The sequence below is a fragment of the Ochotona curzoniae genome, unplaced genomic scaffold (genome assembly GCF_017591425.1).
Source record: "Ochotona curzoniae isolate NIBS_2020 unplaced genomic scaffold, NIBS_Ocur_1.0 contig_883, whole genome shotgun sequence".
Taxonomy (NCBI): Eukaryota; Metazoa; Chordata; class Mammalia; order Lagomorpha; family Ochotonidae; genus Ochotona; species Ochotona curzoniae.
In genome coordinates this window covers 70,304,381-70,330,471 of record NW_024466599.1, presented here as the reverse complement: position 1 = coordinate 70,330,471, position 26,091 = coordinate 70,304,381, and the positions used below count along the sequence as shown (strand labels likewise).

General features: G+C 44.9%; 1 protein-coding gene across 1 annotated transcript in view; it reads left to right on the top strand.

The window, feature by feature from the left end:
- The window catches only part of AFF3 (AF4/FMR2 family member 3), a 511,596-nt gene that overhangs the window by 377,808 nt on the left and 107,697 nt on the right, over window positions 1-26,091 (top strand). The window contains exon 10 of the mRNA XM_040993806.1: window positions 22,322-22,373. Within this exon, the coding sequence (XP_040849740.1) occupies window positions 22,322-22,373 (52 nt within the window). The remainder of the gene's footprint in view (window positions 1-22,321; window positions 22,374-26,091) is intronic.

The window sequence follows — 26,091 nt, the reverse complement described above, 5'->3', positions numbered from 1 at the left end:
ACTTGCTGTCCAATTAGGGATGCAAGAATGCCCAAATCTGTCTTCCCTTGAATGAAACTTTGACCTTGAGCCCATAAAATCCTCTGAATATCTAAAACATCCCTCTATAACTTCTTGGTTTAAATAATCTAACAAATCATGGAAGGATGAAAAAAATGTGTGTCTGTACAACAGAAGGGCTAGATTTGATATATCTTAACCTTGGAGATAATGATGCAGTGGGAAATGAGAGGTGTTTGGGTGGCTTTTCTTATTTATCAACCTAAAAGGACAACGAGGAATCAGAACGTGGGAGGAGAGAAAGATGGGTGTGCTTGACATCAGAGGCTAGAGTTTCATCCCGAGCATAGATAGCCACATCCCTGCTGATAAGAACAAGACTGAGAAATTACAGGATCCAGGAGTGTGTCACTTCTGTAATACTCAGCAACTCTCATTTGTCTGCAATTGGAATCACCTTGGTTTTTTAAAACAATTATAAACGTTTTTCTTTAGTAGAAAACAATTTTGTTTCTACAAATGGTGAGACTAGACAAGCAATCCTAACAGGATTAATATTTTTTTCTGAAGGAAAATTAGATCTTGGTACATCCAGTTTTTGTAATATCTGGAAGTAGAAAATGTGTTTCCAGTGATTTGACTGAACTATACATGAAGGAAAATGAAATTCCTTGTGCAGAATCACATTTAAAGCTATGCTTTCTGGGTAACAATGTAACCATTAATGAAGACTTTGTCACAGTTAATAAAGGAATTTTCAGACCCACTCTTTAATATCCCAGTTTTCATTCCATCACCTGGTTCTTTTCTGTGTAACCTCGCAATAGGCTGTTAATTTGCATTTGATTATGTTGAGTTTGTTAAGTTTCTGCTCTGATGTCACACATAGCCCTGGAAAGAGCAGAATTGACATGGAATTGTGGCATGGCCCCTTTTCTAAGGAAGTTGACACTAGGGCTGGCATTGTGGCATAGTGTGTAAAACCATGCCCACTATGCCACAATGCCATGCTGGTATCCTGTATGAACACTGATTCCTGTCCCAGCTGCTCTGCTTCCTATTCAGCTCCCTGCTAACGTGCCTGGGAAAAGCAGCACAAGGTGGCCCAATACTTCAGCCCCTGCATGCCCGTGGGAGACTCAGGAAAAAAACACTCTCAGCTGCATCAAGTGCAAATTAACTGCCCATGTGAGGACCAAGAAAAAAAGCAGATGTGGGATGGAGGCTGGGCACTGCAGGAGGCATAGCACACAAGGCTGCAGGTTGGGCTCACCGCCTTCTGCCTCTTTTGCCTCATAGTTCTAGAAAACAATGAGAAGCCTTGTCCTGCACATGTAGCGTGTATGTCTCAGGCACCACCCTCACTTTCTTCCTGTCCCCAGAAACTGGTGGCATCTGCCATTAATAAGACACAATGCAGCTTCCTGCTAAGAAGGGAGGCAGTGGGGAATGACTTGAGTACATGTGTCCCTCCCCCCCCCACAGCATGTAGGAGTCCTTGATTGAATTCCAGCCAACCAGTTTCTGCCTGACCCAGCCTTCACTGTTGCTGGCATTTGAAGAATAAACCAGGGGACAGAAAATCTCTCTGCGTTTCTGTCTCTACCTTGCAAATCATTAAAACACACACACACACACACACGTGCTGATATACTGTTAAGGAAGGAAGCAAGACTGTGAAATGGACAGATTCACACCCCTTAACCTGGTCCCGAGGACCACCATACCCAGGAGTGGCCTCATCCATGACCGAAACTAGATGGAGCACCTGGGCTTTTTCTGTGCCCTGGGCCTGAGTCCTGCAGCAGGGGAGAGTTAACAGTCCTCTCTGAACTTGGGCAGCAAGAGATCTCAGTACAGGGTGGAAGCCAGGACAGTGAAAGTGTCCTGTGCCTGAGCAAAGCTGTCAGGGTGGCGCCATGCCCACCCACAGGCTGTGCTGTCAGCCCTGGAAACTGTGTGCCTCCAGAAAGGAGGAGGTTGCTCAGAAACGTCCTTAAAGCTTTCTGGATTTTCTATCACAACTGTTTGTTACACAAACTAAGTCCTGTCTTGAGTTGCCACCACACCGTGGCTGTCCCTGTGATACAAGCAGGCTCCTTCTCAGGAGCTTCTTTCCCAAGTCCACTTTTTCTCCATCCAGTCATACCATCCTGGGCTTCGCAGGCTTTGCCCATATCCTAGCACCCTCACTGGCAGCAGGTGACTCCTTACCCACTGTCCAGCACACTCCTCCTGTGGGTGGTGACCACTTGTTCTGCAGGAGCAAGTATTTCTGAAGGAGGAGTCCACCACTGATGAGGCTCCACTTGAAGCTCCTTGGAAGATAGTGTTGCATGTCATTAACCACAACTGAAGCTATTGTAAACCTCTAGTCTGGGTTTTTGTCAGTCTCTTCATCTTTATGAAATTCCCCAGCTATATTGAGGATTACATGTGACAGCCCTGATTGCTGCTACCCTAAGAGAATTTCCCTAGGAACCCAAGATGAGCAATGGATGATTCCTTTGAGTCTGATCTGCTGGAGGTAGCCTTTGGGGAGGACAACTCATGGAAGCACCTAGTGTGGATCCTGAATGGGACCCCAGCAGTACGAGTGCCGCCTGTTCATACTCAGCCCCAGACCGCAGGCTGCAGAACTGCAGGCGGGTGGGCGTGTTTGACACAATTTTACTGTAAGGGCTGTATTTTTCGTGCAAATCATTTGGGCTCAAATATATTGGAAGATCTTATTGGGAACCCTCGGGGAAGAAAGGCAGCACGGTGTCCCTCTCAACATCTTCCTGTGCCTGTGAGGTGTGAGCAGCAGCAGTGCAGCCCATCTGGGGACCAGTCCTGGTGCTTCCACAGTCTGAGGAAGCAGAGCTATCATTTCATAGAAGGTGGGGAAACCCTGGCAAATGTGATTATGGTAAGAGAGTGTCTAACAAGACCAGATCGGACCAGCAGTTGCTTGAGCTCAGTTTTCCTAAGCACAAACTAGGCATGGATTTTGAAATTGTTTGGCATTACAATGAAGTCACATTTTTAATTCTATTTTTTTTCACATGAACTATTCAAAGCATCCGTTTACCTGGCTAACAAGTAACCTAGGGTCTGCAGTCACTTCTGGCATGAATTCACCTATTCATTCAGTCTTGCCACTTTGCTTTCCCTAGCCACAGAGTCATGGGAGGCCCTGGGTTTCTCCCTGGACTCTGATTCCCTTGTGGGTCTGATTCTGACCTAACCTTATTTTGTTTTTAAAATTAATACACAGCTTCAAAGACAATCGTTATTACCAATTTAATTGTTACTTTTAAAATAAGCTTTTGTAACTTACTTTGCATGGTTTTTCAGCTCCCTCAAGATGTATTTTAATTGTATCCCAGGTGCTAGGAGTCGTGGGTCAGGTTCTTCTGTGCCCTGCCACAGATCTTGCCTCCTCTTACAGTGAAGCACCTGCTGATGTGTTTGATGCTAAACAAGAATCCGTGTCCCCGGATGCTGGAGTCAGAAAGGAGTAAGGCCCAGGCCCTTCCCTCAGGATGATGTGCACTTGAAGACAAGTGCATCTCTAGGCACCTGTACAGCCATGGTGATAAAAGATCACTGAGCATGAGGAAGATATGCCCTTCACAGCAGTTTTACTCTGTGAGATGTATTTATTTGAAAGAGAACAAAGAGGGAGAAGCTGAGAGAGGAGGAGAGAGATCAGTCTTCCATCTGCTGGCTCACTCCCCAGATGCAAGTAGAAGCCAGGACCTCCACCCAGCTCCTGTCACATGAGTAGCAGGGCCTAAGCACTTGGTCATCTCCCACTGCTTCCCCAAGCTATATGTTGGAAGTGGAGGAGCAGCCAGGACACAAATCAATACCCATATGGGATACTAGTTTTGCACACAGCAGCCGTACCCGCCACACAAAAATGCCAGCTACAGTGGGGTTTTTTTAAAAAGATTTATTTATTATTATTGGAAAATCAGATACACAGAGAGAAGAGGCAGAGAGGAAGGTCTTCCGTCCAGTGATTGACACCCCAAGTGACCGCAATGGCCGGTCTGCACCACTCCAAAACCAGGAGCCAGGAACCTCCTCCAGGTCTCCTACGCTATGTGCAGGGTCCCAAGGCTTTGGGCTGTCCTCAGCTGCTTTCCCAGGCCACAAGCAGGCAGCTGGATGGGAAGTGGAGCTGCTAGGATTAGAACCCGGCACATTCAAGGCGAGGACTTTAGCTACTAGGCCATCTCGCCAGGCCCTACAATGGTTTTTGAAAGAGGAAATAAAAGGTGAGAATAAGGAGAGGGGATCAAGCATAGAAGCGCAGCGAGACCAAAATTCAGAGTAGAAGACTTCTGTGGGCCCTGGTGAGTGAGTCAGCATATGGGAGATCCGTGTGTGTGTGTGTGTGTGTGTGTGTGTGTATCTCTGGTTTTCAAATGAAATGGCAAAGGGGAAGGAAAGTGGCACTTACAAAGTTTGCGTTGTCTGGGATTGAGGTCAAGGCCTGGGACCTGGCAGCAACTGCATGAGCTCTGGAGGAAACCAGGGCTCCCCTGCTGGGGAAGGGGTTTTCAGAGATGAGCTTCACCTACTTCCCTGTGTTATTTAGTGTTGGCCCTGAAAGCGATTGATTTTCTGCCATTTTAATTAACAGCCATGGCCCAGGACTTTTGACTCATCTGAGATAGAAAAATCAGAAAGTCTGTCTGGGCCTGGTGTTTGCTTTCCTCTCTCCTCTCCTGTCCTCCATCAGTGAACAGACCCACTTGGGCAGGATTTATATCATGACTTCAAGGATAGTAGCTAAATTTATCATGACTTGCCTAGCTATTTTCTTAAGCAGTAAGCGGAAGCAGCAAACTCTGCAGTCAGAATCTGCCTCCGAAATAAGCGTTCACACTGAAAATTTTTCACATGAATTATTTTCTTTGCACTTGAGATTCTGCTACCTGAAAGTCAGAAGAGATGAATACATTTAAAAAGCTGGAGAGGTAACAGCGTGGTCCTGCATGCTGTAAAACAGTTTTTCTGTTTTTTACCTAAACCCCAAACATACCTGGTGGAAGACAGTGAAGAGCAACCAGTGCCTTCTCCACGAATGACCTTGACCAGTCCTGGGGATCATGTCTCCAGCCCCATAAATAGAACCCTGTTCTACCACAGATACAGCAGGGATTAATTTCCATGGACTGTTGGACGCCACAAGACCAACAGCAACCGAAAGAATATAATTGGTGGGTAGAGATGCATGTCAACTGGGAAATCCTGTTTCCCACCACCAAAGCCACTGTGTATACCTGAAAGTGCACTTGAATCATGTGGTAAAGTTGGCCTCATTTTCAACCTTACTTGCTTTTTAAGTGATGAAAATAGTACCGCGATATGTGAGCTCCTTTCTTCTCTTTTATAGATTGTGGCTCTCTGATTTTCTGATTTATAACATCAGACCACCTGGATTATTTTTATAATGAAAAATTCTGGAAGTAACAGATTTAATATACAGAACAGTGTAGAAGTGATAGTGTTTCAGCTGAATTCATGACAATGCCTTAGTTTGAGGATCCTTTACCTATCTCCCAGCCCAATAAGCAGCTAATAGGATGCTTTTTCTTCCCTATGGAATACAAGTGCTCTCCTTTCTTTGCATTTAAATGATCAGCTTCTTTTGTTGGCAGCAGAAACAACGACTGGGTTAGTATAAAAGCCTCGCTCTGCTCACAAGAAACTGACAGTTCCCAGAGAACACTTGGCAGGGGAGTTGGGGTGAATCCCTGTAATCCTGCTGTGGTTTGGTCCCCACCACAGTCACAGGAGCCAGAGGAGTCATTTAGGTCCACCTTGAATGGGACAAATTGTCCCTATTCTTTTTTTTAAGATTTATTTTTATTATTTTTTTTATTGGAAAGGCAGATATACAGAGAGGAGAGACAGAGAGGAAGATCTTCCGTCTGATGATTCACTCCCCAAGTGAGCGCAACGGGCCGATGCTATGCCGATCCGAAGCCAGGAGCCTCTTCCGGGTCTCCCACGCGGGTGCAGGGTCCCAAAGCTTTGGGCCATCCTCGACTGCTTTCCTGGGCCTCAGGCAGGGAGCTGGAAGGGAAGCGGGGCTGCCGGGATAGAACCGGCGCCCATATGGGATCCCGGGTGTGCAAGGTGAGGACCTTAACCACTGCGCCATCGTGCCGGGCCCAAATTGTCCCTATTCTGCAGGGAGCATTTAGCAACTCCATGGATGGCCTGAAGCTGCAGGTGATTTTTTCCTCTCATGGCATGATTGAAGAGGGAACAAGAAAATGAGCCCAGAGGGAGAAAGCTTTCATTAATAAGTCTTGGGCCTTCTTGAAATTGTTGACTTCCTGTGTAAAGCAGGTGGTTCTTCCTTTCCCACATGTTGCTATATTCTGGAAAACTCTATGTCCCACTTGTTACTGTATGTTGGAGAACTTAGGTAAAAACAAGATGCTGTGTCTTAAAAGCAAACCTAGAGAACAAAGCTAGAAAGCTAAATACAAGGGCCAGGATGGTCAGATAAGGAAAATGATGTTGAGCTGTGCACCGTGGTGTTCCTGTGATCTTGGAAAGGCTGCCCCATCCCTAGTAAACACGGACCCTCTTGAGGCTGCAGAGTTTTTCAGCTTTATATGGATACTCAGAGTTCTTGGGAAAATGGAGTTAAAAGGAATTAACTTGGCTACACAAACTTTTGAAATTCATGCGTGTGTCTTTATAATGCCCATCATGAACTTGTTGAAGATTCCTCATACAAGCTCTAGCCCCTATATTGTGTTCATTGGAAGCACAATAAATTATAGGTATACATTCTCTGTTTAAAAAACAAAAGTAAAATGGACTGAATTTATAGTACAGATGTTGCAAAATGCAGTGAGTAATAAAGTGCCAGTAATAATGTTAACTATTGAGTAATTCATACAGGTGTTATGTAAAATATTTTCTCATATCATTCCCAAGCATCCCTAGGAAGTGAATGTTCTTGTTCTTCCATCTTGCAAATTAGGAAACTGAGGCAGAACTATTTTGTGTATAATTTTTGCCATAACTGGTATGTGGTAGAGTCCAGCTATGATTCCATAAATCAGACAGTACATGCCGGGCTTAACCTGATCTGGACGAGACCACTCTAGGAATTTCAAGTAGAATGGCATTCAGCACAGGGAGTTTGTGGCTTCAGACAGATCAAGAGAGCTAATCATGCTAAGATCAGAGATCAGCTTGGAAAGTCACTGCGGGAAATCACTAAATGGGAGAATGGCAGAAAACTGCTTTGGTCCTCTCAGGTGTCTGCAGTCAACAGATGTTGTTCTCAGAAGGCTGCGTGGAACCCACCACCAGCACCTGACATCTGCCAGCGACCCCTGCACCTGCCCACGACCCTGAGAGAGGTAGTGGCTGCTGTTACTGTGATTTTCCAGGCCCCATTCAAGTGTCTCTCTGGGGACCTCTAAGCAAAATACCCTCTCTGGACAGTGCTTTTAGGAAATAAAAAGTTCCCAGGCATCTAGCCCCTATGACACAAGACGCTGCTTTAGAAGGGAGGGGAATGGTGCTGAATTGCCACCAGACAAGGCAAAAATATGGCATATTATTGCTATGAGTCTTGAAGAAAATCTGGTAACTTCTGCAGGGAGCTGGAGGGGTGTGATCATCTCTATAGTCTCTTGTATTTCCTCCCAGAGGCTAAACAACTGGCCAGGAAGTGATCTGATTCCGCTGCAGTGCCTGTGCTTTGTGAAGACAACCATTAACAAATTCTAAAATGCATCTGGACACTTTCTTATGAATAATTACAGGATTATGCCTTATCCTGGGCAGGCTTCTCTCCCTTCAAGCATCCTTAACTTATTGGAATGGCAGATAGGGGAGACGTGGAGCCAGATAATAAACTATTAATTAACAGAGATGTTAATAAATAATTCTAACACAGGTCCCTGGTTATATGCAAAGTGAGATCAGAGCTGACTAGTGGTGTCCTGTGGTTTGGTGATGGCTTTCATGGGAAAGTGATAGTTCGGTTAGAATTAATACACTGGGTCTCAGTCCCGGCAGAAGAGTAGATGTGTTGGGGATACTGTGTGTTTGCTCTTCCAGGCTGCTCTAGCAAAATGCCATAGACTGAGTTAAAAACAACAGAAATTGAATTCTCACAGCTCTGGAGACAGCAAATCCAAGATCAAGATACAAATTCAGTGTTTGCGAAGAGCTGACTTCCTGGTCCATAGAGGGCATCTCTGCTAGGCTGGGTTCTCATATGGTGAAAATGACTCAAAAATAAAGAGTTCTTTGGGATCTCCTTATAAGTCCCATTTATTAGGACTCTGCCTTCAAGAACTAATGCCCTCCAGAGGTCCTACCTGCTAATCCCATCGGGTTACTGCTTGGGTGTCAGCTTACAAATTTTGAAAGACCATAGCAGCCTGTATTAAATACTGATGCCTGTGGCCAGTCTAAACCCAGTAAAATGGATCTGTGAGAATAAGGCTTCATGATGGTTTTTTTTTTTAAGAACTCCAGCTATTGCTGAGCCCATGACTGAGACCCCTGGGAGGCTTCGAATTTTATAAGACTTCATTGCCTCTTTTGAGTCACTGTTCTAATTCCATTTTACTAATAGAAAAAAAAAAATTGTAGTCTGGGACTTAGTCCAAGGTCCAGAGGTCTTCACCACCTCTGATAGCTCCTGCTGAGTCCAGATCTCTGTTGGACAAGGTGGTCCAGTGCTTGGCTTTGAGTCGAGCTCCCAGGGGAGTTTTAAAACTTAACACCCAGCATGCATCCTGAACCCATTCTATCAGAAGATACAGGTAGGGTGAGAACCGAGCATCAGTATTTTTTTTTTTTAAAGATCCCCACTGGACTCCAGTGTGCAGTAAAGTTAGGATACTGCTAAGCTCTGCCTTAGTCAAGCCATGGAAATGCTTGGTGGTGACTTAAAGGGTGTGAATCTGCTAATTAGGAGATTATGCTTGGCTTTCTTTTCTGTAGTTTATCTGTTCAAATAAATTGCTTAATTAAGGACTCAGCCCTCTTCTTGTCAATAACAGCTATAAAAAGGCGGAAATTGGTGTTTCCAGCCAACACACAGATCTTATCATGTGTGGCCCTTCCCTGACCTTCCACATTCACTGCATTCTTAGTATTAGTGATTATCAGTTAAATAAACAAACCATTAGTTAGCAAACAGGGAAGACAAGGCAGCTTACTCATTCGCAGACAATTATTTGACATCCCAAACTTAAGCCAAGTATACCATTTCCTCTTTGGTTAACTACAGAAACCCTCTCCAAGGGGTCGAGGCAGAGTCCCTTGTTGAATGAGGACAGCCAGGAACACCCCACGTCCCCATTCAGGGACTCTGTCTTAGACACCTGATCCTTGAACACCAAGTGCTGAGGCTGATTTTCTGGAAGTCCCTGTAAACAAATGAAAACAAGAATTCTGAATCCTCCTCTGGGGAGGAAGCATCCGTGTTAAAGCATCGCGTCTTTGATGGAAGTGACAGTGCACTGCCCTCTTCACCCGAAATTCTTCCAGGAGGATGCCATTTGAAAAATCATGTTTGTTCAGAGAAGGTTACTTCCTCACTGGTGGCCTAAGTTGCCCCCACTGGAAAAGATAAGGTGTTTTTATATTTTCACAGTCACACAAACCCTGTGTTGTCACTGAAAGGGTTTGTGTGAGTGCAGAGACCTATGGGATGTTCAAGGAAGGGAGAAGTTCCAGGATCTCCATTCCCTTAGACACAGAGCTCTCTCCGGAATGTTTAGCTTCCCCAAGTAGACTTACCATTCCAGCTAAGAAGAATAACCAACATGCTTTTTCTAACCTTTTTTCTTTTAAGATTTATTTTTATTGGAAAGTCAGATACACAGAGAAGAGATCCACTCTCAATGTCCAGAGCTGTGCCAATCCGAAGCCAGGAGCCAGGAGCTTCTTCTGGTTTGGTTCTAAAAACCATCTCCAAATTAAATCAGAGGAACCATAATATTTTTTATAAAGCTTATATATATTTTTATTGCAAAAGCAGATTTACAGAGAGGAGAGGCAAAGAGGGAGATCTTCCATCCGCTGATTGACTTCCCAAGTGGCTATAATGGCCAAAGTTGAACCAATCCAAAGCCAAGAGTCAGGAGCTTCTTTTGGATCTCCCACATAGGTGCAGGGTCCCAAGGCTTTGGGCCATCCTCAACTGCTTTCCCAGGCCACAAGCAGGGAGCTGGAAGGGAAGCAGGGCCATGGGGATACAAACCAGCACCCATGTGGGATCACAGTGCAGGCAAGGCGAGGACTTTAGCCTCTAGGCTACCATGCTGGGCCCTATATTTTTTTTAAGATTTTTTTTTTCTTTGAAATGTATATCAGATTTATGAAGAAAAGGAGAAACAGAAAGATCCTCTGTCTGCTGGTTCACTCCCAAGTGGTGGCAATGGCCAGCGCCGAGCCAATCCGGAGCCAGGAGCCTCCTCTGGGTCCCAAGGCATTGGGCCATTCTACACTACTGTTCCAGGCCACAAACAGGGAGCTGGATGGGAAATGAATCAGCCAGGACCCAAACCAGCGCTCACATGGGATCCCGGCGCAGATAAAGGAAAGAGTAAGCCATTAGGCTATCATACCGGGCCCACCAACATGCTTTGTACAGTGCATATTTGTTTAAAAAGAGAAAACTGGAAAATTCCAAACAACAGTAGTAATTTACTGTGTGTCTCTACTATATCCAAGAGAAATGGGCAGGAAGGTATTCAGACTGGCCAGGTACACAGGCATCCCTTGCCACATACAGGGTCAGCCCTAGTAAGGTGTGGTTAAGAGACTACACCCCATTCTGATGCCTGCCAGCGAGCCCTCCTGCGTGCCCTCTGCGGCTGCAGGTTAGTTTCTGCCTTCAACACCTCTGTGAAACTGGAGCTTATAGATTGTGGAATACCAGACCGTAACAGAAGTGTCATCGCACTTAGCCACATCGGTCAATGAATCATTGAACTCGGACAGCATGGGGTCTTTAGCAGCCCAGCACACTCAAAAAATAGCCATCCAGGAGTATGTGCTGGTATTGATTTTAATACAAATGTTTGGATTTTTTCCCCCATTTAGTTCACTTGAATGAGAGGCAGATGGGGTGTGCATGGTTTCACTCCCAGATGCTTGCAATAGCTGGGAGCTGGGTCAGGACCAAAGCCAGGAGTAAGGAATGCAACTCAGGCTTCACAGTTAAATGGCAGGCACTCAATTTCTTGACCCATCCCTGCTGCTATCCAGGATCTGCCTCAGCAGGATGCCAGAACTGGGAGCTAGAGCCAAGGATTGAGCTCGGGTGCTCTGATAGGGCACACAGACATCCTAACAGTCCCACGAGGTTAGTTTTGTTTTGGGTATGGTATGATATTCCACATTTCTAAAATCCTTTGCACCAAGATAAACTTTAGTTCCAATTTTCAGTGAAATCTTAAAGTATCCTTTTGTGTTCTTTTTGGAAGAAAAAAATAATAGAATAGGAATGAGGAAAGTGAACTACCCCCATTCCCAGCACTCCTGGCATGGCTGTTACCTTCCTCTGTTCGGTGGGCCGTCTCTTCTAGACTTCATCAGACTTCCCTAGGACCCTGAAGACAGCACAGATAGACCCTGCTTCAGGCAGCTTTTCTTGAGCCCCTGGTCTCTGAGAGCAAGTCTCTATTCTAGGGCTTATCCTACCATAGTAAGACAGGTGTGGGTCCAGCATTGTGGTGCCTGCACCTGCAACATCAGCATCCCCTTTGAGTGCTGATTGAAGTCCCAGCTGCTCCACTTCCCATACAGTTCCCTGCTTATTTGCCTAGGAAAGCAAGGGAAGATGGTCCAGTAGTTGGTCCATACGGGATGGCCAGATGGAGTTCTCCAGGCTCCTGACTTCCTGACTTTCACTTGACCCAGCCCTGTCTATTGTGGCCATTGGAAGAGTGAACCAGTGGATGAAGGCACTCTCTCTCATTCAGACAAGTAAATAAATCTTTCAGTAAAACATCAGGGTAGTACTTATTGCTGTCCCGTCTTATCCAGATGCTCTTTAAGGACAGGTACGTGCCTTACTGGATACATTCCAGTGATGTGGTCTGGGTTGATAGAAAGAATGAACAGTAATAGTTCTTAGCAGATACAGAGAGGGGAGGAGAAGCCCCATTCCGTGTGAGAGACAATCTGTGAGATCTGATTAGTGACTCACACCCCAACTGCGTGTGGGTATCTCTTTCTGGTATTTTCTGTGTCTGGTTGATAAAGACTATGTCATCCAGGTGACTTCATTTGGTTTCTCCCATATTCACCATCTGACTGTTCTAATTATCTTGAAGAGTATTGTGTGACCTCATGCTCTTCTGAACACAGCTTCCTGGTGGTGCTTGGGAAGAGCTTTACCTTTTAGAATAGCTGAACAGTCATGTTGAAACAAAACTTTTGAAAGGACACAAACTTTTAGGGATGTATGGAACAGAGCCTGTATAACTTAATAGAAGTTCCTTTGGGACACTGGCAAATTATATATTTGGTCTGTTCAGCATTTTTTTTTCTAGGTTATCTGAATTCGTTTATTAGTTACAATGTTTTTTTTTTAATTGGAAACTGTAGAGCTCTTTCAATGTAATGTATTATCTCCAAGGTGAAGCTGTTTTTTTACTCTTTTCCCCCTCCTTTTGGGTGCTTTTTGCTTCTTTCTTCTTGTCTAATTACTTGGCCAAGATGTCCAATATAGAAATGAATAGAAGTGGTGAGAGCAAACTTTCTTCTTGTTCTTGGCCTTATGAGAAAAGTTTCTCCTTTTTTCCCCACAGAGCACCATGTGAGCTAAGGTATGGTCAGATGTGGCCTGCATTTTGCTGAAGCAGTGTCCTTTACTTAGTTTGTTTATTGAGTGTTTTTTTATCCCAAAGTACTAGTGAATTTTGTCAACTGCTTTCCCACTATCTATTGAGATGACCAGTTTGTATGTCATCTACTTTTATTTGCAGATCCTCTTAGAAGAATATGTCTGCATAATTTTATTAACCACCTAAAAGCCATCAGACGTGAGTTTGGGGGGTCACTTTTCACTCCATTAGAAACAATCTAAAGAGTAATGAAAGCTGCACTGATTAAGTACATTGGTGATGCTGGCATCTGATTCAGAAGCATCTGTTCAGGTCCCAGCTGCTCTGCTTCTGATCTCAGTCCCTGCTGATGTGCCTGGAAAGGCAGCGAAAGATGCTCCAAGTGAACAGATTCTGGCTCCATATGGGAGACTCAGATGTAGTCCCAGGCTCCTGGCTTCAGGTTGGTCCAGCCTTAGCTATTGCCGCCATCCGGGGAGTCAAACTAGCAGATGTAAAATCTCTTTCTCTCTCTTCCTCTCTTCGTCATGTTCTCTTTCAAATAAATAAATCAGTGTTTTGTTTTGTTTTGTTGTTTTGTTTTGTTTTGTTTTGACGTAAGGGCTATCTAAAGCTGACTGGATGATGTGTAACAGAAGAAATGCTTCTAGTTTCCAATCCAGTTGGAAGGCTGGCATCATCTCTCAGTACAGTGGTGGACATGGCCTGTGCGTGGAAAGTAGGGCATGATCTGGGTAGTGCCTTTGCTCCTAGTCTCAGGGAAGCCTCTTCCACCTTACAGATTTACAGACGCGAGTCTTTTTTACTACATTGAATGAGGATATTCTCCACAGGGTAGCCACACATTCTGTATATAATAGCCTTCCACTGCCTAAAAACAGTTGCATCCATTTTCTGCTGAATTCTTAGAAAAAACATTCAGAATTTCTCACCTATGTAGGAGGAAATGATGGCTTCACACAGAGCTCCTGGCTGCTGCTGGATCTTAGCACCTTTTGCTCCAGTTACAACCTGCTAGTTTTATACTGTGTTGGATCAGGTCATCTCCGATGCCTCATTTTCCTGCAGCCTTCTAGGACTTTCTACCTGTTGGTAAAGTGCAGAGCCGTCGATTGCAGAGCAGCTAGAGGAGGGGGACATCATTTGAACCAGCTCTGACCTGAGTAATGTGAAGGCAACCTCCAGAGAGGGAAGATGGTTTGGCCCACATTCACAGAGCTGGGGAGGGACAGAATTGAGATCCACATGCTGGCTAGGCAGCTGCCATTTAAAGGCCCAGGCCACCACCCTATGCACAGGTACTGCTGTTTCCTTTTTTGGGTCAGTTTCCCTTTTCCTTCCACTGCTGTCTATTTCATTTTAATATAGAGCTATGGATCCTACTAGGAAGCTCAATTGATTGGATGAGATCTTTCAGCCACACTCGTTCATGTCCTTTCAGAATTTGGCAGATTTCCTAACTAGACTGGCTTTTGTGAGTGTCTTTGAAGCAGGTAGACGCAGTCAAAGGACTGTTGGAAATCATCACCCCGTAGGAAAAACAGGCCATAAACAGAAGAGATACAGTGCACCCACCGTGAGATGGCAGAAGCAGATGACCATGTTTGCACTGACACCCAAACCCAGGGATGGAGAAAGGTGTGAGCAAACACCGACTCACTGTGAGCCAAAATTGCTTCCAAAAACAAGAACGCTCACTGCATCTGCAAACATCAGAGTTGGAAACTTCCCGGTACCTAGACCACCCCTTCATTTTGGCGATGTCTAATGTGCCCCCAGTCTATTGCTTCAATGTGCCTTGTATGGGTTTAGTGGCCCTTCTGCAGCTGTTCTCCCGGCTCACTGAAATAACATGAGCTCTGGGAGTTCTTCCCATCACACAGAGGAGGATGCTCACTTTTTAATGGAAATAGCCCTAGGCAGACAGTAGCATCAACACTGACAGAGCAGTGAACTTCAGAAAGAATGAAATGAAGTGTCTCACTTCCCTCCCATGCTGCAGGCTGTGGGGATTCTAGCTTTGGGGAGGCCTACAGAGTGGTGTACTTGCATAACAAATAGGCCATCAAGCAATGCTAATTGCTAGAGTAGATATTTGCATACATGAATATGGTTAATAGGGATCCATAAACATTTGTCTTGAGCTTTAAATCTCAAGTAGGTGGAGATAGTAGTAGCACCTGCTATGGAAACAAATCTGAAAATCAAACAACCCAATTAAAACTCAAATTTCTGAAAAGCCATTAAAGATGAAGTTAAATGAAATGAATTTTAAAGGATTGAAGGGCTGCTCACTGCTGAGGGCCCCAAATGGCAAGTAATTTGAGGGAAATCCTATTAATTAAAAACCACTGCTCTGTGAAATGGCCGCCATTCCATCTGAAGATAGTTATTGTGCCCGTATGCAATACCTGAGCAGAGTAAAGACAAGTATTGGAAACATTTGGCCACCTGTTCAGAGTAATGTGCTTTTTCTACATCCTGAGCAGCCTTGGCCTCAAAACTATGGGCACCAGCTAACATATAAAATTTGTTCCTTGCTCCACAAAGAAAATACAGGCGAGGAAGTTGCAAAGGAAACAGCAAAATGAAGAAGCAACCAACAGAATGAATGAAAATCTTTGCACATTACACAACTGGTAGGGACCTAATATCTTAAATTTACAAGGAACCTTAGAAACTCAAAACAAACAACCCTGTGAAAAAAATGGACAGAGGAAATGAAGACATTTTTTCAAAAGAACATGTTCAAATGGCTAATGGACAAAAGAAAAAATGCTCAGGCTCCCTGTCAGGGAAATACAAGTGAAAACCCCATTGAGATTCCATGTAACTCCATTGAGATTGTCCTACATTAAGAACTCCTAAGAACTCCACTGACAACACTTGCAGGCATGGATGGAAGAAAGGTACCCTGCTTCACTGTTGGTGGGAGTGTAGACTAGTTCAACCACTAAGGAAATCAGAATGGAGGGTGCTAAAAGAACTAAAAATTGACCTGCCATATGACTCAGCTATCCCACTTCTGGGAATATGTCCAAGGGAAATTAAATCTGCACATGAGGAAGGGATCTATAATCCTATATTTACAGCGGTACAATCTACAGTAGCAAAGGCATGGGAAGAACCTAGATGCCCATCAAAGGAGGAATAGATAAACTGTGGAACAGCTACTCCATGAAATACTACTCAGTCATTATAAAGAATGAAATTCTACCATTCGCAGCCAAATAGTCCCAGCTAGAGACCATTATGCTCAGTGAAATAAGTCAATCCCAAAAGGACAAGTATCATGTGTTCTCTCTGATTTAAGACAACCTTCATACAAGATATGAAATCAGTAGCCCTTTCAGTACTGTTTTTGCTGTATCTCGTGGGTTTTGAAATTTTTGTTTATTTTCATTTCTTCAAGAAAGTGTTTTTTTCTTACTTCCTCACTGACCCATAGATCATAAAGTAGCATCATTTTCTTCAAGAAATTTTTTGATTTTTTTTCATTTCTTCAGAGACGCATTGGTCATTCAGTGGCATGTTATTTAAGTTCATGTTCTTGTAAATTTCCTGTTTTCCTCCTGTTGTTGATTCTGTTATGGCTTTTCATTTAACGAGATGCATAGAAACTGTGTACTGGCGTCCATAATATTCAGATGTGAAGATATAATGCAGTGTGCATCTCTACTTATACATCAAAGATGGACTCCCAATGAAACTGTTGAATATATTTTGACAATAGGGTGCTGGACTCTGTGACAGTGGCAGACTTAGGACTGTTTGTGAAGGACTATACTGCTGTCATAATATTGGGGGAAATCAAAGAGGGGGAAGGGAGAGAAGGGAAATCCTAGAGCCTATGGAACTGAATCATAAAATTTAAAAAATAATAGTAAAGTTGCAAAATTTGTATTGAATCTTCCCCCTCCTGAGAGCCAGTAGTTCACATGAGTCAGCTAGGCTCTGGAGTTACAAGTGCTGGAGCATCATAAGTTTAAACCATTTAAAAAGTGTCCAACGGCAAGTTTGAATAGATTATAATGTAAGCGGAGCTGGTCCTGGAAGACAGTTGCTTCCCCAGGCTGTGTGTTCATCACGCCATAAACACACAAAGGAGGGAACAGCTAAGGTTTAGAGGGTGATCCCCTGTGGGTAATGAGGCCTGTTTCATTCGTCTTTCTCTTGCATGGAGAGAAGTTCACCTGAGGTAGATAGCGTGTGGCAAACCTACAAGCCACATCTTTGTCCCTGGTTCTTGGCTTACTGCACTTTGTGTTGTCTAATAATAATCTGAGGTAGGGGTTTATTTCACTTAACAGTTCTCCTGGCTGGAGGGTGCTTGCTGCCAGTATTCTGCCCTGCACCCCTCTTCCCTACAAGCAGAGACCTGCAGAAGGATCCAGCTGCATGCAGAGAATGTTATATGATGGTCCCAGCTTTGTTTACCAGACTGACGCCTTACCACTTGGCTACCGTGCCTGGTCCCCGCTTTGTAACAAGCCACCCTGAAGGGGCTAATCCAGTCCCCAAAGAGATAGATGGCCTCCCAACAGGACAGCACTAATCCCTTCCTGAGGCCTCCCTCTGGGCCTCCCCACCACCCTTGGGGGGCAGGCTCCAACCGTATCAAATTCCAGATAGCTCTCTCACCAGGGTCCTGGCAGAGACTGCTCCTGTAGCCCTTCCTCCTCTGAGCTCACACCAGGTTCTGTCTCTGTGGGTGTGTGTGTGAGTCCATGTACACTCTTGGCTCAGAGCCTCTGGGCCCTTTGGCTCCTGGTGTCAGGGAGTGGATTATACCATGACACAATCACTTGAAACTCTTGGCTAACATAGTTTCCATATGCAATGGTTAGACTGTCAATGCCTTAATGTCACTTTGGGAAGCCCTGTTAGTGTTCCAATTCTCAGTTCACTGCATCAGACTGCTTTAGGAAGTCACCAGGAGGTGCTCCCCGGGGTGTGTTCCTGACCCTGACCATGGCTGGACAGCTCTGTCCGCCTTGAGGCCATGGTTCTAGTCCTCCCCACACCTCTGCTCCCCTACCGACCGCCATTCCAACAGTTCCATTTCACCGTCTGTTTTATTTCAACATCCCCTACTGCTGTCATCGGGAAGCAAGCTCTCCTGGGGAACTCCTGGCTGCAGGGCCAACCCCTGGCTCCCAGCAAGGCTCACCATGTGGTGGGGCTGACAGGCTGGTTTTCCACGCTCTGTTTACACAAAGCCCCATCAGGCCAATCTACTATGGCAGCAATTATGACCTAAAATATATTCCCCTCCAAGGTCTCTAGAGAACAGCAACCTTTCTTCTCACAAAGGCCCGAGAGGAAAGCAAATGGCTTGAGCCTGAAGCAAGATCACAAAGATGGCTTTGTCTCAGACTTGCTGTACCCAAGCCAGTTTTTTCACTTGTTCCAACGCCTGGTTACCTTGATGGGGAAGGGGAAAAAAAAGGCCAATTAGTAAAAATGAGCATTGAGTGAATGCTCCTCCCTGCCAGGTCCCTAGGCTAGGCACTTTGCAAGAATTGTGAGATGTGTTCTCTGGGAAGCCCTGGGAGGAAGGTACCAGGTCCCTTAGTGCTTGAGTGGCAGCTCTGAGATTCACCCTGGGCAGTGTAGCCTTCCTGAGTCCATGTTGAACCCTGTGCCTGGCTAGTCCCAGCAGTATTTTGCTCCCACCTGGGAGGGGTGGCGGAGGGGAGTGAGTGAGCTCATGTCTAGGAAATGCTTGGCTGGTCTGGCACAAACACACATCTAGCAATGACAGCTGCCGTTCTGAGGACGGGGTTCAGTCATGCCTGAGGGCTGTGAGAGGTTGTGCAGAACAGGCTCAGGGAGCATACAAGGGGGTGACTCTGGGTGGGTACACAAGCAGGCTTCCTCAGTAGAAAAAAGGCCTGGGCTATGTGCTTATACCTCCCAGTGAGCCAGATGTGATAGCCATGCACAGGTCCTGAGTTAATATACAGAGGAGCAGGCTCAGACTCTGTCCTCAGACCCTTAGGTCATCACTCTTTGCCTTGCTTTTGCAAAGACACAGTCAGAGATTCCAACTCCCACTTAATCTGCACTTGCCTTTCCCTCTTGCTTTGCTGATTTGCTGTGGTTTGGATATTAGTTTGCATGTTGAGGGTCCCAAACAGGCCCGAACATTAAGGGCTTGATCTCCAGGGTGATGCTTTGGGGAGGTCTTGGCATGTTCGGGGTTGGGGGTGATAGAAGGTCCTTAGGCCATTGGGGGTGTGCTGTCAGGAGGGTTGGTTGTAGAGACCCAAGCTCAGGTCCAGCTACTGTAATTTCTGGCCTATCTTTAGGTCTCCCTGTAGTCTAGCATTGCTCCCCACTGAGCCCCATCTGAAGCCAGATTAATAGGGTCAGTGAACTTTGAACTTGAGCCTCCAACAATGTGCTTAATAAACTTTTTCTGTTGATAAAGTTAGTTGTCTCAGATATTTAATTGTAGCATGACATTCTTAGTTGTTTCCTGTGCCAGTGTGTTTCCTGTTAGAAGCAAAGTTATATAAATTATTCTACAAGGGTTGGGAGTAGGTTTGGGACACAAGGCCAGTAACGCCATTTTTGTGTTTAGGTATTCTAGCAGGTCTTTTGGGCCTGTAGATGTCACAGCTTTTCTGGTTTCTTGTCTAACCATGTTTCCTTGGTCAGCTGTGACCTCAGAATACATCAGCTCCTGCTCAAGGTCCCTGTGAGGCCATTCAGGTAGGTCTGGCATTCAGATGGAATACTGTGGATTACCATGCCAGACTTGTATACAGAAAGAGGGCATGTGCTGTACTTTGGAAATTGAGTGAGGAGGATTCTTGCAACTGTCAGACTAGAGCTAAAGGACATATGTGCTCAGATCATATTGTTGCAGGATTTTTGACTCCGAGTATGGCAGCAACCTCAAATTCTTGTCTCGCAGGAAAGAAGAATTTTCATGTGGACACAGTTTAGTTTCAACGCAAGATTTATTAGAAAAGCTGAGAAGACTCCCATCCTAGTGACAGGAGGGGGTTTTGAGATAGAAAGGACCCTTACCCCCTGCCACAGTGGCAGGAAGAGTAAATAGAAGACCCTAGTCCTCTGCCATAGTGGCAGGAGGAAAAGGACCCTAGTGCTCTGCCATAGTGGCAGGAGGAGAAGAACCCAAAACCCTAGTGCTCTGCCATAGTGGCAGGAGGACAAGAAGCCAAAACCCGTATTAATGGTGGGGAATGCACCTTTTAAAGGTTTCCCTCAAAGATGTTTCTCCATGAACAAAGAAAATTCCTAGTTTCCATGGTACCTGGCCTTGGGACAAAAGGCCACAGAGATGCCAGACATAGGACATTCCAGGCCTTGGGCAGATGTATATTACTTCTTCCTGCTCTCTTTTCAATGATAAAGAGATCGGCCTGAGGCCCTCCCACAGTGGCCGGAGGTAATGGCCGATAGTTCTGGTGGGGAATTGATATGCTAATAGCACCCCTGTCCCTGGGAGAGACGTGCTCTGGTGAGTTCAAGACATGGTGGGGAAATTCTCTTTTACTCAGGGACCCAGAATACCCTAACTGCCTACTACCCACTCTAACTCCTCTCTCAATGTCAAGCCTGTGTGGCCTCAGACTATACCTGTGCACCTGCTGGGGGTGGGGCACTGTGTGGTCATGACCTTCAATTCCAGGCCTGTGGTTTCATATTTTGATAATGACACCACCCATGATTACTGTGGGAACATGTTCAAGCTGTATGATTTAGTGCTTCCATTGCTACTTACATTCTAAGGCATTCTGATCATGAATTTGAATTTGAGCCTCTTTCCAAATTGTTCTTGAATGCAGTGTGTGGTTATAGGCAGCTGTGGTTTATGTATGGTTTCACTCTGTCCCTCAAGGGTTCACATGCTGGAAGAGTTCAACATCCCCACTGCAGCAATACTGAGCAGGTGGGACCTTTAAGAGGTGGATTAATGTTGTCTCATGTAGTGAGTGAGTTTTCCCAGGGCCGCACTGTGGCCCCTACCCTCAACAGGAACTCAGGTACACACTGAAGTGACAGTGACTCCATGCCTTCTAGGAACACAAACCCATCAGCTTTCTTCTGGTGACTGGGTTTCCAAAGTGCAGAGCCTGTGGCCTTTCACTACCCTCAAGCCTGAAGGAATATTCACAAGGTGCTTCAGTGCTGCGCAGAGCTGAGTGATTGGGTGTAAAAGTGCCAACCTCGCCCCTCAGGCCCTGCCAGGCTGCCTGTCTCCCTGCCTGTGCTGTCTTCCTATTGCAGGTGCCCCCTCCATAGTGCCAGCCACCATGCTGGGATGTAGCCAAGGGGGCCGTCACGGGTGGAGGACTTTCAGTGTCCAAAACTGTGATCAAAGTAACCCTCTTTATAAAGAGCCCAGCCTCACACACTTGTAATGGCACCAGACCCTTTGTTTTTTGAACTTAGCAAGAAACAGTCATTTTTGTTACACAAACTAGGTAAAATCAGTAATAGAGTGATTACTATGCACAAAGCACAGTGGCCCTCCTTAGGCCACTTTTCTCCTGGAAATGGTGGCAAAGATGAGAGCATCCTGTTACAGAAATGTCAAGTGTCAAGACCAAGAGGTGACATTTGTCCAGAATCTGGAGGTTGGGAGGGGCAGTCTGAAATGCAGATACGTGTGTTGCATGTACATCTTCATCTGTTTTCTATTACTTTAGTAAAATGCCCAAGCAGGGTAACTACTAAAGAACAGAAGTTGGCTTGACTCACAGTATAGGAGTCAGGAAAGCCAGCAGCGGGCCTCAGTGTCTGGTGAGGGCCTTGTCGCTGCATCCTGGCAGTGCAGAGGATGCTCTGTGCCGAGGCAGAAGGAGTGGAGACCAAGGAAGGATGCCATTGGGAGCCTCGCACCGTCTTCTTAGGGAACCACTAGCACCATCGCAGGGGTCTCACTGTCACCCTGAACAGTCTTGGACATGACACAGCACCTGGGAGAGGAGCACTGAGCACAAGTGACTGTGGAATTAGAGCTTCCCAGAGGGACACCCCTGTTGAGCTCTGAGAAACAATACACTGGGAGACTTCTGAACAAAGTTCATGAGAGATCAAATTAAAAGATTTGTATTTTGTTGCAAACAACTCTTGCAATCCATGCATACTTGGGGTCTTCATGGAATGCATATTATAAAAAGCTAGGTATGGATTTGAAATGTTTTTTTCTTTGCACCCAAACAGACGTATCTTTTTAATCTCTCTTCCAAAAACTTCTTGAAATACCCTCATTTTCTTGAGACCAGACACCTCTTGGTATGACTGCTATAAGGTTAATTTTCACATTGTACTCTCTGCTTCTTCCAACATACATTTGGAGGGAAAAAAAATGCTTAAAGGAGAAAGAAAAAAGTTAGGAAATCAGATAGATTATTGAAGTATTCCTTCAGTCAAAAGTGATGCCGTGGTGCTGTGTTGTTTTGAATCTGCTAAGTGCCTGTCCTATTTGTTCTTTCTTTCAGAATGTTAGAAGATGACCTGAAGCTAAGCAGTGATGAAGAGGAGAATGAGCAGGTAAATTGCCTTTCACATGGCCAGGCCTTGGATGCCTTCAGAGGCATTAATGTTGTCTCATGTAGTGAGTGACTTTTCCCATGGCTTATGGGATGGGTGTTACAGACTCTGAATTGAGCAGCACGAGGAGGTTGGTTTTCCTCTGCTGATAATGAACTTGTGTAGTGGGGCCAGTCTGTCCAAATAGCCTGGCCTTCATTTTCCCTGACACTTTAATGCTTTCATTTGTATGGGATGGAGACCAACAATGGGTGTTTACAAGGAATTAACCAGGCTAGGGCCTGATTGAGTATTGAGCCTTTTTGTTTTTTCCTCCTCAAAGCTATTTGGCCTTCAGATACTCACACCTGGGATTTTAATCTCATCAGCATGCAACAGGCAAATAGTAACATTAAATATTGAGAAGTCTTATACAGGTATTATTAACATCTAGAAGGAGCAAACATGGGGTGAGTTAAAAGGATGAAAAAAAATCATACTCCATCTAGGCTGTTTGTCTTAAATGATAAATGTACACGAACTATTCTCCCTTGGTGTTGATTTATCAGCTCAAGACATCAGTCAAAGGGTTATAAATACTCTTCTGCTCAGCCAGTTACGTTGAAAAAACATCCACTCAACGTTCATCAATTTCCTTTCTGCATCTCAGAAAATGTTTGTATTTTAAAGCAAGTTTGAAAACATGAAAAGATGGATTTTCCCCACACTTCTCTTCCCTATTTGTCATCACCTGTGCTGTGTTTTGTCAATTGTGGGTTCCAGTGATGGTAGACAGTTCCAAGAGGCCTTTTTTTTTAAGATTTATTTATTTTTCATTACAAAGTCAGATATACAGAGAGGAGGAGAGGCAGAGAGGAAGATCTTCCATCTGATGATTCACTCCCCAAGTGACCGCAACGGCCCGGTGCTGTGCCGACCCAAAGCCAGGAACCGGAAACTTCTTCCAGGTCTCCCACACAGGTGCAGGGTCCCAAAGCCTCGGGCCGTCCTCGACTGCTTTCCCAGGCCACAAGCAAGGAGCTGGATGGGAAGTGGAGCTGCCAGGATTAGAACCGGCACCCATATGGGATCCTGGTGCGTTCAAAGAGAGGATGTTAGCCGCTAGGCTACCATGCCGGGCCTGAGGCCTTTTTTTTTTTTAACAAGTCAGTTTACACATAATGCATATGAAGCCATTGGGTTGATTTGGGGGATAGTGAGTTTAAAGCAGTGGTATCAGGAAATGCTACGTAGGTGGTTTGTTGTGTGGACCTGCAAGTAGCATGCTATGAGCTGTGAGACACAAGTCCGAGAAGGATCTCTAGGAACGTGAATGAAGCATGGCCGTGAGCTCATGGAAGAGGTTGATGGCTGTGTGCGAGATGCCGGAGCATCAGATCTGGGAGTCCAGAAGCCAGAATTGCATGTGGAGCACACCCCAGTAAAGGAAGAGGGGTACCATGTTATGGAGATGGATAGATTTGTTTCTAAGCATACACGCCCAGCAGTCAGATGCCCACCACCACAGCCAATCTCTATAGGACATAGCACAGCCTCACTCCTAAATTTGATTCTACATCTATAAGGGGGATTCAAAAGCTTATGGCAAATGCGCATTAAAAAAAAAAAGCTAGGCATGAATTTCTAAAAAAAAGTTTCTGCTTAAAAACAAAAAAACACCTGTTTACTTCATTTTACCATGAAATATTTCAAGGACTTTTTAAAATTTATCTAACAGCAAATGAGTTCATGTTTTCCCCCCTGAGAGTCTCAAGCTTTTATTATAAACTAAGTTGTATCTAATGTGTAAGTTAGGAAAAGAGTCTGACCAATTCATCTAGCAAGGTTTTTTTTTTTAATTTAGAAACTGTCTCCTGTGCTAATTCCAGCAAAAAAAAAAAAAAATACACACACAAACATACAATGAAAGCTCATTATCAGTATTGTCCAATACACATTATTTAAAGATTTATTTATTTCCATTGAGAAGTCAGATATACAGAGAGGAAGAGAGACAGAAAGGAAGATCTTGCATCTATTGATTCACTCCCCCAAATGGCCTGCAACAGAGCCAGGAGCTTCTTCTGGGTCTCCCACACAGGTGCAGGGTCCCAAGGCTTTGGACCACCCTCTGCTGCTTTCCCAGGCCACAAGCAGGGAGCTGGATGGGAAGTAGGGCAGCCAGGATTAGAACCGGCGCCCATATGGGAACCTGGCACATGCAAGATGAGGACTTTAGCTGCTAGGCTCCCTCACCGGGCCGTGACTGGCACACTTCTAAAGGCAGTTAAGAATGTATAGTTAACTTGTTATGCTTTATCAGCTGCTGCTTTCCAAGTGATAATATCATATTGGGAATATACAAGTCAGTTCAGTTATTTCTGTGTTTGATCCCTCTGTGTGTGCACACCTTCCTCTTTTTTATATGAGTGATTTTTGTGCAGTAATCTCTTGTCTTGTAATTTAAGATAAACATTTTTGCAACACTAATTGTATGAGGTAGTCCTGCCATGGCCTGTAATTCTTCCCTGATGTAATCAGAAAGCCATAATTCCCTTTACTTTCCTAGAAGATTGGTGGTAAAAAAAATTTTTCCCCAAGATCAGAATATGGCTTTTCACAGCAAGAGTGTAGAATCCATGCAAATACACCACACACAAGCACACAGTTCATTTCTCTGGCATTGTGAAATGAGTAAAGGTAATATTACAACGATTTTTACAGATATAATCAGATTCTGTGCCTTAACCCAAAACTCCGTTTACATCTTCTGACCCAATGAATACAGCACACTAAGATGCTTAACCTCCTCTGACATCATGCCTGCTTGCCTTATGAACATGAGTTCAAATGGCTTGGGTGACAATTGTTATAGAAAGATACGTGCAGGAGCTGGCTGTCCGAGACCTCTTTGTCCTCAGCCCCAGGCATTTGAATCCTCCCCACCTGATGTTTTTTTCTCCCCATTGCTTTATGCTCTTCAGGACACAGGCACAGGTCTAGCTTCATGATGAAGAGCTCTACAGCCCTCTCCCAGGGTTCTAGTTCAGCCTGCCAACTGCTCTCTCTCTCTCTGTCAATGACTGCATTGTAAAACCAGGATTAATGCTACATTCCCAAGCTTGCTATGTGTTAGAACTGGAGGTCACCTGTTAGTCTCGTGTCAGAAAATCCAGTAGGCTTTTTTGTTATTTAAAAAAATACTGCATTTAAAAAAATAATTTATTTTAATTCAAAATATAGGTTATACAGAGAGGGAAAGAGACAGAGAGAAAGATCTTCCATCTGATGATTCACTCCTCTAGTAGCCACAATGGCCAGAGCTGAGCCAATCCAAAGCCAGGAGCCCAGAGCCTCTTCTGGGTCTCCCACACAGGTGCAGGGTCCCAGGGCTTTGGGCCGTCCTCGACTGCTTTCCCACGCCATAGGCAGGGAGCTGGATGGGAAGCAGGGCCACCAGGATTAGAACCAGCACCCGTATGGGATCCTGGCACATGCAAGGTGAGGACTTTGGCTGCTAGACTACCATGCCAGGCCCCAAATATTGCATTTTTAAATGAGAAAAAATATAATGTCAACATATAATTGACTAAGTGTGCATATAGTAAGTATAAATGTACAACTCATTGCCTGTTCATAAACAGTAGACACACCCACATCAGCAGTAGCCAGACCAAGGGACAGACATGACCGTCCTCCCTGAGGACCACCACTCCCTACCAGTCAGCACCTTCCAGAA